Source organism: Monodelphis domestica, chromosome 4 (assembly GCF_027887165.1).
Source record: "Monodelphis domestica isolate mMonDom1 chromosome 4, mMonDom1.pri, whole genome shotgun sequence".
In the NCBI taxonomy this organism is placed as follows: Eukaryota; Metazoa; Chordata; class Mammalia; order Didelphimorphia; family Didelphidae; genus Monodelphis; species Monodelphis domestica.
In genome coordinates, this window is record NC_077230.1 from 27,504,836 (window position 1) to 27,524,006 (window position 19,171).

The window sequence follows — 19,171 nt, forward strand, 5'->3', positions numbered from 1 at the left end:
TCAGTAATTCAATGGATAGAAGTTGTGAAGATTTCCTCAATATGCCAAAAAATTACTAAAGTTAGAAGTACCTAAAGGTGAAATGTACTGCCACATGAAGCAGTTGGTTCTTCCTCAGTAAAAATCTTTAAACAAAATTGTAAGGCCAATGTGGGGAGTGAAGAATGAGAGGAAGGTCATATGGGAGATTCCTGGAAAAGAACAGGTTGTTTTAAATGAGCTGTGAGACAACTTCTTATTCTGAAATTTTGTGAAGTAATATTACTTCTTGGGGCTTCAGTTTCTTCTTGAAAATATTTAAGTATTGGACTGAATGTTTCATGGTATCCTTTCCACTATTAAAATCTTAGGATAAATGGCAAACAAGATGATCACAGAAAAAATCTGGAAAGACTTATATGACGTGATACATGGTAACAATAACAATATATGATGATCAGTTGTAAGTGGTTTAACTATTATCAATAAGGAAAGGATCCAGGACAACTCCAAAACACTTATAACAATAAAAAAAAAAGGATATCCATCACCATAGAAGGAACTGATGGACTCTGAATGCCAATTGAAACATACAATGAGTTTTTCTTTAGTGTAAGCAACATATCTTGTTTCACTACCTGACAAACAGGGAAATATATATTAGGTGTATTATATATACACACACACACATATATACATATATCAACAGAGAGTTATTTACCATATCATACATTTTTAAGACGGTAACTCATTATACTGACTAATAAAATGTCAATAGGAGTACCTATTGAATTGTTGATATATGTAAGCTCCTCAATAGTTAGTCATGCTTTATTTATTTTTGGGAGGGGGGGAGGGTGTAAGCATTTATTGTCTACTATGTGCCAAGTTCTGTGCTAAACTCTTCAGAAATTTTATCTCATTTGCTCCTTAGAGGAACTAAAGAGGTGGCTACTATTACAATCCTCATTTTATAGTTGAGGAAACTGAACTAGGTAGAGATTAAATAATTTGCCAAAGGTCATACAATCATTAAGGTCCAGGACCAGATTTGAAATCAGGTCTTTCTGCTTCTAGGCTCAGCATTCATTGTTGCCTAGCTGCCTCTTTAACATATGAGTGCTTAATAAATGCTTAATTGTGCAGACAATTTTGTTCTTGTTGCCTTTCATATTCTCCTATGCAGCAGCAAAAAATACATGACAAGTATTTGCCAAATTCTAAATTCATAGTAATAAAGTAAATGGACCCCTCTTTTCTCCCTGAGGAGAGAGGAAACAAGAAATTGTGGGGCAGGAGAGTAAGATAAGACAATGCAGAAGGAAGTAGTTGAGATCATTTTTTAAAGGAAAAGAGGGATGTTATGAGGTGAAAATGAGAAGGTATTCTTGTAAGGAGGGAGAGTCAGTACAAAAGCATACAGAAAGAAATGAATGGTGTGTCATTTCTGAGGGACATACATAAAGATCAGTTTGTCTGGATTGCAGAATATAGAAGACGGTAATAAAAAATAAAGTTAAAATATTTTGAGAAGACTTTTAAAACTTAAACAGAAGAGTTCATGTTTTTTTAAATAATATTTTATTTGATCATTTCCAAGCATTATTCATTAAAGACAAAGATCATTTTTCTTTTCCTCACACCCCAACCCCCATAGCTGATGCGTGATTCCACTGGGTATCACATGTGTTCTTGATTCGAACCTATTGTCATGTTGTTAGTATTTGCATTAGGGTTTCCTTTAGAGTCTCTCCTCTGTCATGTCCCCTCAACCGCTGTAGTTGGGCAGTTGCTTTTCCTCAGTGATTCTACTCCCACAGTTTGTCCTCTGCTTATGAATAGTGTTTTTTCTCCTATATCCTTGCAGATTGTTCAGGGACATTACACCACCACTAATGGAGAAGTCCATTACATTCGATTATACCACAGTGTGTTTGTCTCTGTGAACAATGTTCTCCTAGTTCTGCTCCTCTCGCTCTGCATCACTTCCTGGAGGTTGTTCCAGTCTCCCTGGAACTCCTCCACTTTATTATTCCTTTTAGCACAATAGTATTCCATCACCAACATATACCACAATTTGTTCAGCCATTCCCCAATTGAAGGGCATCCCCTCATTTTCCAGTCTTTGGCCACCACAAAGAGTGCAGCTATGAATATTTTTGTACAAGTCTTTTTGTCCATTATCTCTTTGGGGTACAAACCCAGCAGTGCTATGGCTGGATCAAAGGGTAGACATTCTTTTATCTCCCTTTGGGCATAGTTCCAAATTGCCCTCCAGAATGGTTGGATCAGTTCACAACTCCACCAGCAATGAATTAGTGAACCTACTTTGCCACATCCCCTCCAGCATTCATTACTTTCCTTTGCTATCATGTTAGCCAATCTGCTTGGTGTGAGGTGATACCTAAAAGTTGTTTTGATTTGCATCTCTCTGATTATAAGAGATGTAGAACACTTCTTCACGTGCTTGTTAATAGTTTTGATTTCTTTATCTGAAAACTGCCTATCCATGTCCCTTGCCCATTTATCAATTGGAGAATGGCTTGGATTTTTGTACAATAGATTTAGCTCTTTATAAATTTGAGTAATTAAACCTTTGTCAGAGGTTTTTATGAAGATTTTTTCCCAATTTGTTGTTTCTCTTCTGATTTTAGTTACATTGGTTTTGTTTGTACAAAAGCTTTTTAATTTGATGTAGTCGAAATTATTTATTTTACATTTTGTGACTCTTTCTATGTGTTGCTTGGTTTTAAAGTCTTTCCCCTCCCAAAGGTCTGACATGTATACTATTCTCTGTTTACCCAATTTACTTATGTTTTCCCATTTATGTTCATGTCAGTCACCCATTTTGAATTTATCTTGGTGTAGGGTGTTAAGTGTTGATCTAATCCTAATCTCTCCCACACTGTCTTCCAATTTTCCCAGCAGTTTTTATCGAATAGTGCATTTTTGTCCCAAAAGCTGGGATCTTTGGGTTTATCATATACTGTCTTGCTGAGGTCTCTTGCCCCCCAGTCTATTCCACTGATCTTCCTTTCTGTCTCTTATCCAGTACCAAATTGTTTTGATGACTGCTGCTTTGTAATATAGTTTAAGGTCTGGGACTGCAAGGCCCCCATCATTTGTGTTTTTTTTTTCATTATTTCCCTGGATATCCTTGATCTTTTGTTATTCCAAATGAACTTTATTATGCTTTTTTTCTAAATCAGTAAAGAAATATTTTGGGAGTACCATGGGTATGACACTAAATAGATAAATAAGTTTGCGTAGGATGGTCACTTTTATTATATTGGCTCATCCCATCCATGAGCAGTTAATGTTTTTCCACTTGCTCAAGTCTAGTTTTAGTTGTGTGGAGAGTGTTTTGTAGTTGTGTTCATATAGTTCCTGTGTTTGTCTCGAGAGATAGATTCCTAGGTATTTTATTTTATCTGAGGTGATTTTGAATGGGATTTCTCTTTCTAGTTTTTGCTGCTGAGCTGTGTTGGAGATATGTAGAAATGCTGATGACTTCTGTGGGTTTATTTTGTATCCTGCAACTTTGCTAAAGTTGTTGATTATTTCAATTAGCTTTTTGGATGAATCTCTAGGATTCTTTAAGTAGACCATCATGTCATCTGCAAAGAGTGATAACTTGGTCTCCTCGTTGCCTATTTTGATGCCTTCAATTTCTTTTTCTTCTCTAATTGCTACTGCTAGTATTTCTAGTACAATGTCAAATAGTAGAGGTGATAATGGGCATCCTTGTTTCACTCCTGATCTTATTGGGAATGCATCTAGTTTATCCCCATTGCAGATGATATTAGCTGATGATTTTAGATATATACTGTTTATTATTTTTAGGAATGATCCTTCTATTCCTATGCTTTCTAGTGTTTTTAATAGGAATGGGTGTTGTATTTTATCAAAGGCTTTTTCTGCATCTATTGAGATAATCATGTGGTTCTTGCTAGTTTTCTTGTTGATGTGGTCAATTATGTGGATGGTTTTCCTAATATTGAACCAGCCCTGCATCCCTGGTATAAATCCTACTTGATCATGTTGGATGACCCTTCTGATCACTTGCTGGAGTCTTTTTGCTAGTATCCTATTTAAGATTCTTGCATCTATATTCATTAGGGAGATTGGTCTATAGTTTTCTTTCTCTGTTTTTGAACTGCCTGGTTTTGGAATCAGTACCATGTTTGTGTCATAAAAGGATTTTGGTAGAACTCCCTCTTTACTTATTATGTCAAATAGTTTGTATAGTATTGGGATTAACTGTTCTCTGAATGTTTGATAGAATTCACTGGTGAATCCATCAGGCCCTGGGGATTTTTTCTTAGGAAGTTCTTTGATGGCTTGTTGGATTTCATTTTCTGATATGGGATTATTTAAGAATTCTATTTCTTCTTCTGTTAGTCTACGCAGTTTGTATTTTGTATTTATTCATCCATATCACCTAAATTGGTGTATTTATTGCCAAATAATTGGGCAAAGTAATTTTTAATGATTGCCTTAATTTCCTCTTCATTGGAGGTGATGTCCCCCTTTTTGTCTTTGATGCTATTAATTTGCTTTTCTTCTTTCCTTTTTTAATTAGATTGACCAGTACTTTGTCTATTTTGTTTGTGTTTTTCAAAGTACCAGCTTCTTGTCTTATTTATTAAATCATTAGTTCTACCACTTTCGATTTTATTAATTTCTTCCTTAATTTTTAGGATTTCTAGTTTGGTTTTCTGCTGGGGGTTTTTAATTTGATGGCTTTCAAGTTTTTTTATTTGCATTTCCAATTGATTGATCTCTGCTCTCCCTAGTTTGTTGGTATATGCACTCAGGGATATGAATTTACCTCTGATTACCACTTTGGCTGCATCCCAAAAGTTTTGAAAGGATGTCTCGCCATTGTCATTTTCCTCGGTGAAATTATTAATTGTTTCTATGATTTCTTCTTTAACTAAACGATTTTGGAGTATCATATTGCTTAATTTCCAATTTGTTTTTGATTTGGTTTTCCATGTACCATTACTGATCATTATTTTTATTGCCTTGTGATCTGAAAAGGCTACATTTATTATTTCTGCTTTTCTGCATTTGTGTGCCATATTTCTGTAACCTAATGTATGGTCAATCTTTGTGAGTGTGCCATGTGGTGCTGAGAAGAAGGTGTATTCCTTTTTATCCCTGCTTATTTTTCTCCATATGTCTATTAATTCTAATTTTTCTAAGATTTCATTCACTTCTTTTACCTCTTTCTTATTTATTTTTTTATTTGATTTATCTAAATTTGATAATGGTTGGTTTAAGTCTCCCACTAATATGGTTTTACTGTCTATCTCTTCTTTCAGTTTCCATTAAAAATTTCGGTGCTATATTATTTGGTGCATACATGTTGATTAGTGACATTTCCTCATTATCTAAAGTCCCTTTTAACAAAATATAATTACCTTCCCTATCCCTTTTGATCAGGTCTATTTTTGCTTTGGCTTTATCAGATATCATGATTGCAACTCCTGCCTTCTTTCTGTCAGTTGAGGCCCAGAAGGTCTTACTCCATCCCTTAATTCTGACCTTGTGGGTGTCTACCTGCCTCATGTGTGTTTCTTGAAGACAACATATGCTAGGGTTTTGGATTCTAATCCATTCTGCTATTCGTCTACGTTTTATGGGTGAGTTCATCCCATTCACGTTCAAAGTTATGACTGTCACTGGTGGACTCCCTGGCATTTTGATATCCTTACCTAATTCAAACCTTTTCTTCTTCAGTTCTACCTTTTAGTCCAGTGATTTACTTTAAATCATTCCCCCTTGTCCCCTTCCTTGATATGTTTCCCTTTCTAGTCCCTCCGTTTTTGTTCCCTCCCCCTTCCCCCTCTTCTTCCCTCCCTTTTTCGTGTTCCCTCCCCCCTCTCCTCTTGGTTTTCCCTTCTCTCTTCCCTTGTTGGGTAAGATAGAATTCACGATCCCAATGGATCTGGATGTTCTTCCCTCTCAGAGTAGATTTCCCTGAGAGTAATGTTTAAGTAAAAACTCTCTTCCTCTCCTTCTTATAGGAGTTTTCTTCCCCTCCCCTTCCTGTGTGAATCTTTGTGTGAGAAAGATTATTCTATTTGGTCTTTCTTTTCCCCCTATTTACATATTACATTTTCCCCACATGTTAGTATACATAGATTGATATAAATGTAGTCCTTATAGAAGAGAGTTTGGGTAAAAGAAAAAGATAACATTTTTCTCCTTTTCCCTTTTTTTCATATTTACCTTTTCATGTATTCCATGCTCTTTGATTTTCGATATCGAAATTTCCACAGAGCTCTGGTCTTTTCTTTGGAAAAAACTTGGAAATCTTCTATTTTGTTGAATGCCCATACTTTCCCTTGGAAATATATAGTCAGTTTTGCTGGATAGCTGATTCTTGGTTGAAGACCCAGCTCTCTTGCCTTTCTGAAAATCATGTTCCATGCCTTAAGGTCACTCAGAGTGGAACTTGCAAGGTCTTGTGTGACCCTGATTGGCATTCCTTTATATCTAAATTGTCTTTTTCTGGCTTCTTGTAGGAATTTTTTCTTTTGTTTGAAAGCTTTGGAATTTGGCAATTACATTTCTGGGAGTTGTCTTTTGGGATTTAGTGTAGAGGGTGTTCTGTGAGCTCTGTCAGTGGCTGTATTGCCCCCTCGTTCTAAAATCTCTTGGCAATTTTCTTTGATTATATCTTGTATTACGATGTCGAGTTTGCTGTTTATTTCTGTCTTTTCTGGAAGTCCAATTATTCTTAAATTATCTCTTCTTCCTCTATTTTCCAAGTCTGTCACCTTGTCAGTGAGATATTTTATGTTCTCTTCTAATTTCTTGCTCTTTTGGCTTTGCTTTATTGATTCCTGCTCTTTTCCCTGCTCGTTGTCTCTGAGTTGCCTAATTCTGACTTTTAAAGCCTGGTTTTCTTTTTTAGTTTGGTCAAATGGTTTTTTAGATGCATGAATTTCTTTTGCATTATTTCCCACTTTTCCTCCCAGAAGGCTTCCATCTTTTTGATCCTTTCCGATTCAAATTCTTCATGGGTTTGTGGAGAGTTTCCATTTCCTTTGGAAGGTTTCAGAGCATTAGCTTGTGTTTCCTCTTCAATCTCCTCTGTATTTTGTATTTTTGCTCCATAAAATGTGTCCAAAGTTGCCCCCTTCTTCTTGTTTTTCTTGGAATTTTGGGGCTTTTGTGCTTCTGTGGAGTTTGCCATCTCTATCTCAGTGGGGAGGACTAGCTTTTCTTATCTCTGTCTGGTTTTCAGAGGTTTTAGCCCCAGGCAGATTGTCGGTTCTATGCAGTTGTTGTTCTGTCTTCCTGGGGAAGCCAGGAATTGCTGGTGTTTCCCTGTTACTGCCCTCCTCAGTTCCCTCCCAATGCTTCTCTGTTGCCTTACTTCCATGCTCTGAGCCTGGCTTGGCCCTTTCCTCGGTGTTTTTGTTTCTGTGCCTTAGCTGGCCAGGAGAGCCAGCATTCTGAGGGGGGAGGGGCCGCGACTTCCTGGAGCTCCAAGGGCTCCTGATAAGATTAACTTTCTCTGGGTTGAACTGAGTATGCTTTGAGGCAGGGACCTTGAGACTCGGATGGAAGGATCCAGCCAGGGGGCTGCCGGCTCCCCTGTCTCTTTCTGTTTCCCTGCTGTCTGGGTGCCCCTGCGACTGGGTCAGGTTGTTTTCAGGATGTGGCCTTCAGAATAGCCTGCCTCTGAGGCCCTTTTGCCAGCCCTGAGGGGTTACTCTTGTTTCAGAGGACCCTGCTCTCTGAGGGGGAGGGGCCGTGGCTTCCTGGAGCTCTGAGGGCTGGTGATAGGATTAACCTCAGACTGATTATGCCCTGAGGCAGGGACCTTCGGTGAGACTGAGATGGAAGGATACGATCAGTGGGCTACAGGCTGCTCCTGTCTCTCTCTGTTTCCTTGCTGTCTTGGTGACCCCTCGACTGGGTCAGGTTGTTTTTAGGATGTAGCTTTCAGCTCCGAGGCCCTTTTGCCAGCCCTGAGGGTTACAGTTATTTCAGAAGACCCTGCTCTCTGAGGGGGGGCGTGGCTTCCTGGAGCTTGGAGAGCTTCTGATAGGATTAACCTCGGACTGAGTATGCCCTGAGGCAGGGACGAGACTAAGATGGAAGGATCTGGTTAGGCGGTTACAGGTTCCCCCATCTCTCTCTGTTTCCCTGCTGTCTGGGGTTTAGGTTGTTTTCAGGAAGCGGCCTTTAGGATAGCCAGCCGTGAGGCTCTGAGGTTCCCTCTGCTGCCTCAGACTCAGCACTCTGGTTTGGGGGGATGGGTCCTGGGACCTTCTTTCTGCCTACCCCTTAGGTCCGAGTGATCTCGTGTTCTGGCTTTTGGGGGGGCCATACCTTTTTGATCCAGGGCTGGGTCCAGGAGGAGGATTCTCAGGGTCTATGCTGTTGTCTGTTTTGAATTTTGGTGCCTTAGGAGCATATAGTTTGAGTTCGGTAGGGAAGGGTTTCAGGAGATCTGAACTTTAGCTTTCTCTAAGCTGCCATCTTGACCGGAAGTCAAGAGTTTATGTTTTATCATAGAGGGAATAGAGAGTCATAAGAGTTTACTTAATCGGAGAAGGATCTGGTCAGATATATGGTCATATTGGGAGGAAGGCAGGAAACTTTTAATGACTTTGTAAGTAAAATAATTTCCATAGGAGCTTGGAGGATGGACTGGATTGAAGGGAGCTGAGGCAGAGATGTCATTACTATGGTCTAAGTGACAAGTGATGATGGGCTGAATTTATTAGAGTAAAACACATAGTAAAAAAAAAAGTACCTGCTGACTAACTAACTGAACAAAATAAGTGTATATGTGAGTAGGCAGAGGGGGGAGATATGAGAGATGTGGGGAGATTAAAAGATTTGTAAAGATATAGCAAATGACTTGGTACATGAAGTAAAAGAGAATAAGAAATAACATTCAATACTGAATCTATGAATTTGGGAGATTGGAAGAATGATGATACCTCAGACAGAAAAAGGGGGCTATTTAGACAAAGAGTGGGTTGAGGCAGAGATATTGAGTTATGTTTTGGACATGTTGTGTTTGAGATGTCTCTAAGACATCCCTTTAAAAATATTGAATAGATAGTTGTTAGCACAGGATCTAAAGCTCTAGGGAAATAATGGGACTAGACACATAGATCTGTGAGTTACACAAATATTTTTGTTATTTGGTCATTTTGTCACATCTGAATATTCATGACCCATTTGGAGTTTTCTTGTCAAAGATAATGGAGTAGTTTGCCATATCTTTTTCCAGCCTATTTTATTTTTACAGATGAGGAATCTTGGACAAATATGTAATATGTTTGGGGTCACACAGCTAGAAAATGTTTCAGATTGGATTTGAACTCATAAGTCTTCCTGATTCTAAGTTCAGTGCTCTATCTACTGTTACCTTGCTGTTCCAATACCCCACCACCACACACATATATGCACATATTCATAGGTGAAATACAATATGTAGATGATAGATAGATAGATAGATAGATAAGCGGGAGCTGATGAAATAACCAAGGCAGAGAATGACTAGAAAGAAGAGAGGATAGAGTGTTAGATAGAAGCTACAGCTAGAGGGTATGATGAACACAATCTTTTAGGTAAGTGGCATTAACTTTGGTGAGAAGAATCACCTCACTGATAGTAATGGGGTGAAAAAGGAAAGGATGTAGGCTGATGTCAAGAAGTTTTCAGATAAAGAGAAAAGGAGAATAAGGAACTCAATGAATATGACCTCAATTTTTTCAGTGAAATAGGAGGCCAGGTCCTCAGCTGAGAGAATGAGAAGAAAAGAAAGTAGATGAAGTTTGAAGAGCAAAGAGTAGAAAAAAGAAGATAAGAAATAGAATTTATTTTATTAGGGAATTTATTGATGAAAAAATAGATTGCCTTGTTGCATGTGGACAGGGCTCAACTGAATTGAGAAAATATGAATTTGTAATGTATCCAATTAGTACAGTTATATATTTCCCTTAGTTTTGGTCAGCATTGTGAAGGTGAGATTGGATGTGGTAGTAATTTAGGGGTAAGTATTGGAATAGGCAGAAATGTTGCAAGAGGGTGAAGGATTCATGAATAGAGGATAGTATCCTGTTTAATTGACTAATCACAGGGTTGATGTGAGAAGGAAAGGAAAATGAAGTCAGAGTGAGGGGTGTGCTGGAAATTGTGTAATTGAATTGATTCTTCTAAGGCAAAATGATTTTGCAAACATTTTTATCTTCTCAAAAAGCACAAGGAAAAAAATTTTACCTGTTATGTAGAAGAGATGAACTGATTGCAATCACCTCAAAATGAAATTAAAGATCTTTGTTTTGGAGAGTATTGAACTTCTCTTTCCATTAAAAGCCCCCATTATTATTTAAAGCTTTTCATTATTTTGATCTCTAAGTTCCTTCCACTACCTAATAGAACATAAGACTGCTCTTCATCATTCTGCCTTCTCACAATCACAAGAAACTTGTTCCTGTATTTTCAAAGTAGAAATTGACTACATTTGAAGGTTCCTTGAGAAATGAAGGCTTTATTTGATAGATAATTTTAGTCCTAAAAAGAGAAAATGAATTAATTATACAGAATGATTAGACTCTAAATAATAATCGGTCGATTAGCCACCAAACATAACCACTATCTCAGATCTTCTAAAGAGGCTTAACTAAGCTGAATAATTATGGTCTCAGTGGATTGGGCGGCTGGGTAGCTCAGTGGATTGAGAGCCAAGCCTAGAGGTGGGAGGTCCTAGGTTCGAATCCGGCCTCAGCCACTTCCCAGCTGTGTGAACCTGGGCAAGTCACTTGACCCCCATTGCCTAGCCCTTACCACTCTTCTGCCTTGGAGCCAATACACAGTATATATATATATATATATATATATACATATATATACATATACATATACATACATATACATATACATATACATATACATATACATATACATATAAGTGATGATGGGCTGAATTTATTAGAGTAAAACACATAGTAAAAAAAAAAGTACCTGCTGACTAACTAACTGAACAAAATAAGTGTATATGTGAGTAGGCAGAGGGGGGAGATATGAGAGATGTGGGGAGATTAAAAGATTTGTAAAGATATAGCAAATGACTTGGTACATGAAGTAAAAGAGAATAAGAAATAACATTCAATACTGAATCTATGAATTTGGGAGATTGGAAGAATGATGATACCTCAGACAGAAAAAGGGGGCTATTTAGACAAAGAGTGGGTTGAGGCAGAGATATTGAGTTATGTTTTGGACATGTTGTGTTTGAGATGTCTCTAAGACATCCCTTTAAAAATATTGAATAGATAGTTGTTAGCACAGGATCTAAAGCTCTAGGGAAATAATGGGACTAGACACATAGATCTGTGAGTTACACAAATATTTTTGTTATTTGGTCATTTTGTCACATCTGAATATTCATGACCCATTTGGAGTTTTCTTGTCAAAGATAATGGAGTAGTTTGCCATATCTTTTTCCAGCCTATTTTATTTTTACAGATGAGGAATCTTGGACAAATATGTAATATGTTTGGGGTCACACAGCTAGAAAATGTTTCAGATTGGATTTGAACTCATAAGTCTTCCTGATTCTAAGTTCAGTGCTCTATCTACTGTTACCTTGCTGTTCCAATACCCCACCACCACACACATATATGCACATATTCATAGGTGAAATACAATATGTAGATGATAGATAGATAGATAGATAGATAAGCGGGAGCTGATGAAATAACCAAGGCAGAGAATGACTAGAAAGAAGAGAGGATAGAGTGTTAGATAGAAGCTACAGCTAGAGGGTATGATGAACACAATCTTTTAGGTAAGTGGCATTAACTTTGGTGAGAAGAATCACCTCACTGATAGTAATGGGGTGAAAAAGGAAAGGATGTAGGCTGATGTCAAGAAGTTTTCAGATAAAGAGAAAAGGAGAATAAGGAACTCAATGAATATGACCTCAATTTTTTCAGTGAAATAGGAGGCCAGGTCCTCAGCTGAGAGAATGAGAAGAAAAGAAAGTAGATGAAGTTTGAAGAGCAAAGAGTAGAAAAAAGAAGATAAGAAATAGAATTTATTTTATTAGGGAATTTATTGATGAAAAAATAGATTGCCTTGTTGCATGTGGACAGGGCTCAACTGAATTGAGAAAATATGAATTTGTAATGTATCCAATTAGTACAGTTATATATTTCCCTTAGTTTTGGTCAGCATTGTGAAGGTGAGATTGGATGTGGTAGTAATTTAGGGGTAAGTATTGGAATAGGCAGAAATGTTGCAAGAGGGTGAAGGATTCATGAATAGAGGATAGTATCCTGTTTAATTGACTAATCACAGGGTTGATGTGAGAAGGAAAGGAAAATGAAGTCAGAGTGAGGGGTGTGCTGGAAATTGTGTAATTGAATTGATTCTTCTAAGGCAAAATGATTTTGCAAACATTTTTATCTTCTCAAAAAGCACAAGGAAAAAAATTTTACCTGTTATGTAGAAGAGATGAACTGATTGCAATCACCTCAAAATGAAATTAAAGATCTTTGTTTTGGAGAGTATTGAACTTCTCTTTCCATTAAAAGCCCCCATTATTATTTAAAGCTTTTCATTATTTTGATCTCTAAGTTCCTTCCACTACCTAATAGAACATAAGACTGCTCTTCATCATTCTGCCTTCTCACAATCACAAGAAACTTGTTCCTGTATTTTCAAAGTAGAAATTGACTACATTTGAAGGTTCCTTGAGAAATGAAGGCTTTATTTGATAGATAATTTTAGTCCTAAAAAGAGAAAATGAATTAATTATACAGAATGATTAGACTCTAAATAATAATCGGTCGATTAGCCACCAAACATAACCACTATCTCAGATCTTCTAAAGAGGCTTAACTAAGCTGAATAATTATGGTCTCAGTGGATTGGGCGGCTGGGTAGCTCAGTGGATTGAGAGCCAAGCCTAGAGGTGGGAGGTCCTAGGTTCGAATCCGGCCTCAGCCACTTCCCAGCTGTGTGAACCTGGGCAAGTCACTTGACCCCCATTGCCTAGCCCTTACCACTCTTCTGCCTTGGAGCCAATACACAGTATATATATATATATATATATATACATATATATACATATACATATACATACATATACATATACATATACATATACATATACATATACATATAAGTGATGATGGGCTGAATTTATTAGAGTAAAACACATAGTAAAAAAAAAAGTACCTGCTGACTAACTAACTGAACAAAATAAGTGTATATGTGAGTAGGCAGAGGGGGGAGATATGAGAGATGTGGGGAGATTAAAAGATTTGTAAAGATATAGCAAATGACTTGGTACATGAAGTAAAAGAGAATAAGAAATAACATTCAATACTGAATCTATGAATTTGGGAGATTGGAAGAATGATGATACCTCAGACAGAAAAAGGGGGCTATTTAGACAAAGAGTGGGTTGAGGCAGAGATATTGAGTTATGTTTTGGACATGTTGTGTTTGAGATGTCTCTAAGACATCCCTTTAAAAATATTGAATAGATAGTTGTTAGCACAGGATCTAAAGCTCTAGGGAAATAATGGGACTAGACACATAGATCTGTGAGTTACACAAATATTTTTGTTATTTGGTCATTTTGTCACATCTGAATATTCATGACCCATTTGGAGTTTTCTTGTCAAAGATAATGGAGTAGTTTGCCATATCTTTTTCCAGCCTATTTTATTTTTACAGATGAGGAATCTTGGACAAATATGTAATATGTTTGGGGTCACACAGCTAGAAAATGTTTCAGATTGGATTTGAACTCATAAGTCTTCCTGATTCTAAGTTCAGTGCTCTATCTACTGTTACCTTGCTGTTCCAATACCCCACCACCACACACATATATGCACATATTCATAGGTGAAATACAATATGTAGATGATAGATAGATAGATAGATAGATAAGCGGGAGCTGATGAAATAACCAAGGCAGAGAATGACTAGAAAGAAGAGAGGATAGAGTGTTAGATAGAAGCTACAGCTAGAGGGTATGATGAACACAATCTTTTAGGTAAGTGGCATTAACTTTGGTGAGAAGAATCACCTCACTGATAGTAATGGGGTGAAAAAGGAAAGGATGTAGGCTGATGTCAAGAAGTTTTCAGATAAAGAGAAAAGGAGAATAAGGAACTCAATGAATATGACCTCAATTTTTTCAGTGAAATAGGAGGCCAGGTCCTCAGCTGAGAGAATGAGAAGAAAAGAAAGTAGATGAAGTTTGAAGAGCAAAGAGTAGAAAAAAGAAGATAAGAAATAGAATTTATTTTATTAGGGAATTTATTGATGAAAAAATAGATTGCCTTGTTGCATGTGGACAGGGCTCAACTGAATTGAGAAAATATGAATTTGTAATGTATCCAATTAGTACAGTTATATATTTCCCTTAGTTTTGGTCAGCATTGTGAAGGTGAGATTGGATGTGGTAGTAATTTAGGGGTAAGTATTGGAATAGGCAGAAATGTTGCAAGAGGGTGAAGGATTCATGAATAGAGGATAGTATCCTGTTTAATTGACTAATCACAGGGTTGATGTGAGAAGGAAAGGAAAATGAAGTCAGAGTGAGGGGTGTGCTGGAAATTGTGTAATTGAATTGATTCTTCTAAGGCAAAATGATTTTGCAAACATTTTTATCTTCTCAAAAAGCACAAGGAAAAAAATTTTACCTGTTATGTAGAAGAGATGAACTGATTGCAATCACCTCAAAATGAAATTAAAGATCTTTGTTTTGGAGAGTATTGAACTTCTCTTTCCATTAAAAGCCCCCATTATTATTTAAAGCTTTTCATTATTTTGATCTCTAAGTTCCTTCCACTACCTAATAGAACATAAGACTGCTCTTCATCATTCTGCCTTCTCACAATCACAAGAAACTTGTTCCTGTATTTTCAAAGTAGAAATTGACTACATTTGAAGGTTCCTTGAGAAATGAAGGCTTTATTTGATAGATAATTTTAGTCCTAAAAAGAGAAAATGAATTAATTATACAGAATGATTAGACTCTAAATAATAATCGGTCGATTAGCCACCAAACATAACCACTATCTCAGATCTTCTAAAGAGGCTTAACTAAGCTGAATAATTATGGTCATGAGTTTATTACCTTAGAAGAAATCTATTTTTAAACTTTCCTCAATCTTGAGAAAACCCACAAGCTCTGGAAATCATTTTTAGGGGATATACCAGTACTTCCTTTTGCACTTCCTCAGCTCCTCCTGGAAAAAATGTGCTGCCTTAGGCCAATATGCATTTTTCAAGAGAATTGCACAAAAGTCAACTTCTTTGAGTGAAATTATTTAACATAATTTCTTTTATGTTTTAAAATTACTTTAATATATCTATTTAAAGCCTAAAGCATTTGAGTTATTGTTTAATTTCATTTAGCTATTTATTTTATTCATTTTTACATCAAAAGGATATTTTATTTTACAGAAATACCATTACCTCCTAAAGGAACGTTGGACATTCCTGTGTTATTTGTTCCTCATATTATGAAATTGTATGAAGCAAAGGTGATTGTCCAGATAGTGAGGGCAAATGGTGAATACTGGCCTTATGATAACCCAGAAGAATTGGGCCCAGGTCTGCAAAGGTAACTTAAATAAGGAATTTTTTTTTCTGTTAACAGTATTTCTGTTTCCTTTATATAACATATTCCATTGTATTAACATAAATCAGAAACAAAATTATATGCCAGTCTGTGAAAGGGATGCATTTTAATTCCATGTTAGAAAAAATTATGAAAGGCAGAGGAGAAAAGGGATTTGATACTCACATATTTAGCTTGGTTGAATTGTGAGCCAGAGTTTTAAATGTCAAGCTTGCATAGAATTAGCAAGTAATGTGACTGAGTTGCAAGTTAACAAGAGATGGTGTTGAATACAAGTTGAATGTGACCAATGGCTAGTATTCAATTCAAAATCATATGGATAATATAAATCAAGAAATTTGGCAACAGTGTAGAAAAAGTAAAGAGATCTCATTATACAAAGTATGTATGACCAAGAGATGTCATGACTATTGAGTAATGCCTTTTAGAAGGTACTTTTCTATTGGCTTCTTTAAACCCACTTAACTCCCTAAATTTCTGGTTATACCTAAAAGAAAATATATTTCCCAAATTCATGACTAAAATAATTATGCATTTTCCTTCCTATTGTCAAAAATTTGGAGAGAAGTATGAGAAAACTTAAATTAAAATAAATATTTGCTTTCTTCTTCTGTCCAATTTTCATAGTTTCCATCATGTTTTTGTTTCCATTCACTGTTTTTCTACAATTGAAATTCTTTGGTCCATTAAATTGTCATCAGAAATCCCATTCAGGTACTTTCCTTAGGAGGCTAACCTAGTCTTTAGCTAGATACTCTGGATAAAGACTATTCAACAATCTTAAGATCATATGTAAGGCACTATGAAGGGTTCTTCTGGGAAACAGTAAAATCAGACTAGGGCCATTCCTTAAGTTTAAAAAATTGTTAGAAATATCATTTTGCTTCCTTCAACATATCTCCCCAGTGTAATTCTTCATTTTCTAATGCAGTTTCACCCTTCCTTTTTATTTTGCATTTTAGTTGCCTAACTTAGATAATAAACCTCTTGTCTTTCCACAAGTTTCTACTGGATTGTATATATTAAAAGGAAGGCAGGGTTGCTGACTTCCAACAGTCCATAGGGAAGTTAAAGATAGCCAGATAGAGACATTGATTTAGTTAATAGACTTAGAGCAGGTAAGTAGGGATGGCACTGAGGCCTCATGGAGAGGGGTGAAAATTATAAAGGAGGAGGAATGCCTACTCTGATGAGTATGACTAAAAATAAAGGGTGTTTCAAGATAGAGAGAAAGGATCAGGGTGGTTAGAATATATTGAACAAATACCAATTATATCAGAATAATGTATAAAAGAAAGATCCCTGAAAATGGCATTATTATTTGACTTTGTAGAACTCTGTAAAGTTTCCTCTACAGGTTTTGAGGTTCTGGTCTAGAGCTGATGAGAATTTTGACACCAGTACCAAGAGTCACATGGAGGCAGAGGGGGCTTGATTTGAAGTAATCTAGTAAAAAAAAACATGGAGGGAGTAGGCTTCTGCAAAACTGTTTCCTGGATAATAATAATAAACATAAACTCAATTAACAATAAATGATCAAAGAAGCATTCAACAAATGTATGAATCATAAATATTTATTTCTAGGAATGGTGGTGTTTCTCATGGCATTTGTGTTCTAGATTCATTTCTACCAGAAATCCCAGCAGATTTTTCTAAATTTTCTAGATCCCACCTCCCCTTTTTTATATCCCTTACCTTCCATGTTATATTCAAAATTAGTTCTAAGGCAGAAGAGCAGTGAAGGCTAGGCAATGAGGGTTAAGTGACCTGCCCAGGTTTACACAGCTAGGAAGTATCTAAGGTCAAATTTGAACCCAGGACCTCCCTTCTCCAGGCCTGCCTCTATTCACTGAGCCACCTAGCTTCCTCCTAGATTCCAGATCTCTGAATTAATATGGGAGGATTAAGGAAATGGGAGTAACCGTGAAACACCACACCATAGGTTATAAGACCAGAACTACCAAATATTTACCAAGATACAAAGAGTTATCAGAAGTGTTGGATAACTTTCATATATTAATAGACAATGAATCTCTGTACTAAAAATATAGACCCCAAAATAGCCTCTAGATTCTAATAAATTAACAACTGGAAATAGCATTATAATGAAAAAAAATTGTCCACAATCATCTAGATATAACTTTGATCCCCAAAATACTTAATAATGAGGTTTTTATACTACTAATCTCCAAATTATGTGAAATAGGAAATCTCCCTAAATATAAACACTCATCAGTAGAAATCAAAATAGTGCCCTTTTTCCTTTTTGTTACTTGCTGTCCAAATGATGCTTTCAATGAATTGAGCCTAGAAAAGATGATATACAATTCCATTAGCTTATGATACTATTTTTACTTAATTATGAATGGAAGATATTTATCTAACTTTCAAATGTGTGGAATAGCAACATAACCACTTATCCCAGGACCATTTTTATCTGAATTTCCTAGAAAAACATGACAAACTAGATGGATAATTATAGCTCTTCTAAAGATCTTTCAATGAGGCTACAGAAGAACTTTTAACTTTCCACCCCTTTTATGTAATCGCTTAAGCAACATATTTTATCAACTTTGACAAAAGTACAAAAAGCATTGATCTTAAGTATACCATTTGGTCTTTCTAAAAACAGTTTCTTGTTATTACCTCAATGGAACTTGTTTTTAATAACAATCCTTTCTTCTTCCCACCACTCTGCAACTCCAATCCCAGGATGGACCAGGTTATAACTGCTAATATACTAATTCTGATTACAATTACCATGTATTTCCTTGTAATGTATCTTAATTCACTAAGTTTCACTTAGCAGTATTTTGCAAAAATAAAATGTGTCCAAAAAGTTAATTCCAAATATACATTTTCCTAAAATTATTTTCCTTGTTTAAACTAAAATATAATTTAATTAAATAATTATGTAGTGGACTGACTTACTAGCAGAAATTTTCTTTTTCTAGCATTTTAACTTTAAAATTTGCATATTTGAATAGCTTGAAAAGAACAAAAAATGGAGATATCAGCCACATACTTTGGGAATACCCCATTAAAGGAATACCAATAGCCCCACCTCCTAAAACACACCAAGGTATGTATGTTACATTATCAACGAATAGAGTTTTAGTCTTGGCCTTCAGTCTTACAGAGGATAAATAGTAAATTGATTCTAGAATGACACTGCTAATTACTTTTCCAGTGCTGGAACTGAAATTCAGCCTTCTTGAGATGTAGTTCAGTTCTCTTTCCACTACATCAAAATATCTGTCTTTACTCTTCCTCTTTTAAAAAAATATTCTACTAAGAAACATATCAGTCATTTTTATTGTGCGATATAACTTTAATTAAAATTGTTTCTGATTAGAAATCCATTTGACAAATAACTATACCATTTGATTTACTTGTAGTAATTTTTAATATGAGGATGGAGAATTTTTTTTTTGTGGTGAAAGCAAATCTTTCAAGCACAAAGGCACTAAATTACCATCAGTTGTCTTTTCAAGTGAGTTAGAATTTTTTCCCTTTTTACTCAGGAAAAAATAATTTACTTCTTATTCT

At 36.0% G+C, this 19,171-nt stretch overlaps 1 protein-coding gene across 3 annotated transcripts in view; it reads left to right on the forward strand.

The window, feature by feature from the left end:
- CFAP47 (cilia and flagella associated protein 47) overlaps window positions 1–19,171 on the forward strand; it is an 886,918-nt gene that overhangs the window by 686,855 nt on the left and 180,892 nt on the right. For all 3 annotated transcript variants that reach the window (XM_016433371.2, XM_007493353.3, XM_056826272.1), the window contains 2 exons: window positions 15,445–15,604; window positions 18,610–18,704. In XM_016433371.2, coding sequence (XP_016288857.2) covers window positions 15,445–15,604; window positions 18,610–18,704 — 255 coding nt within the window. The remainder of the gene's footprint in view (window positions 1–15,444; window positions 15,605–18,609; window positions 18,705–19,171) is intronic.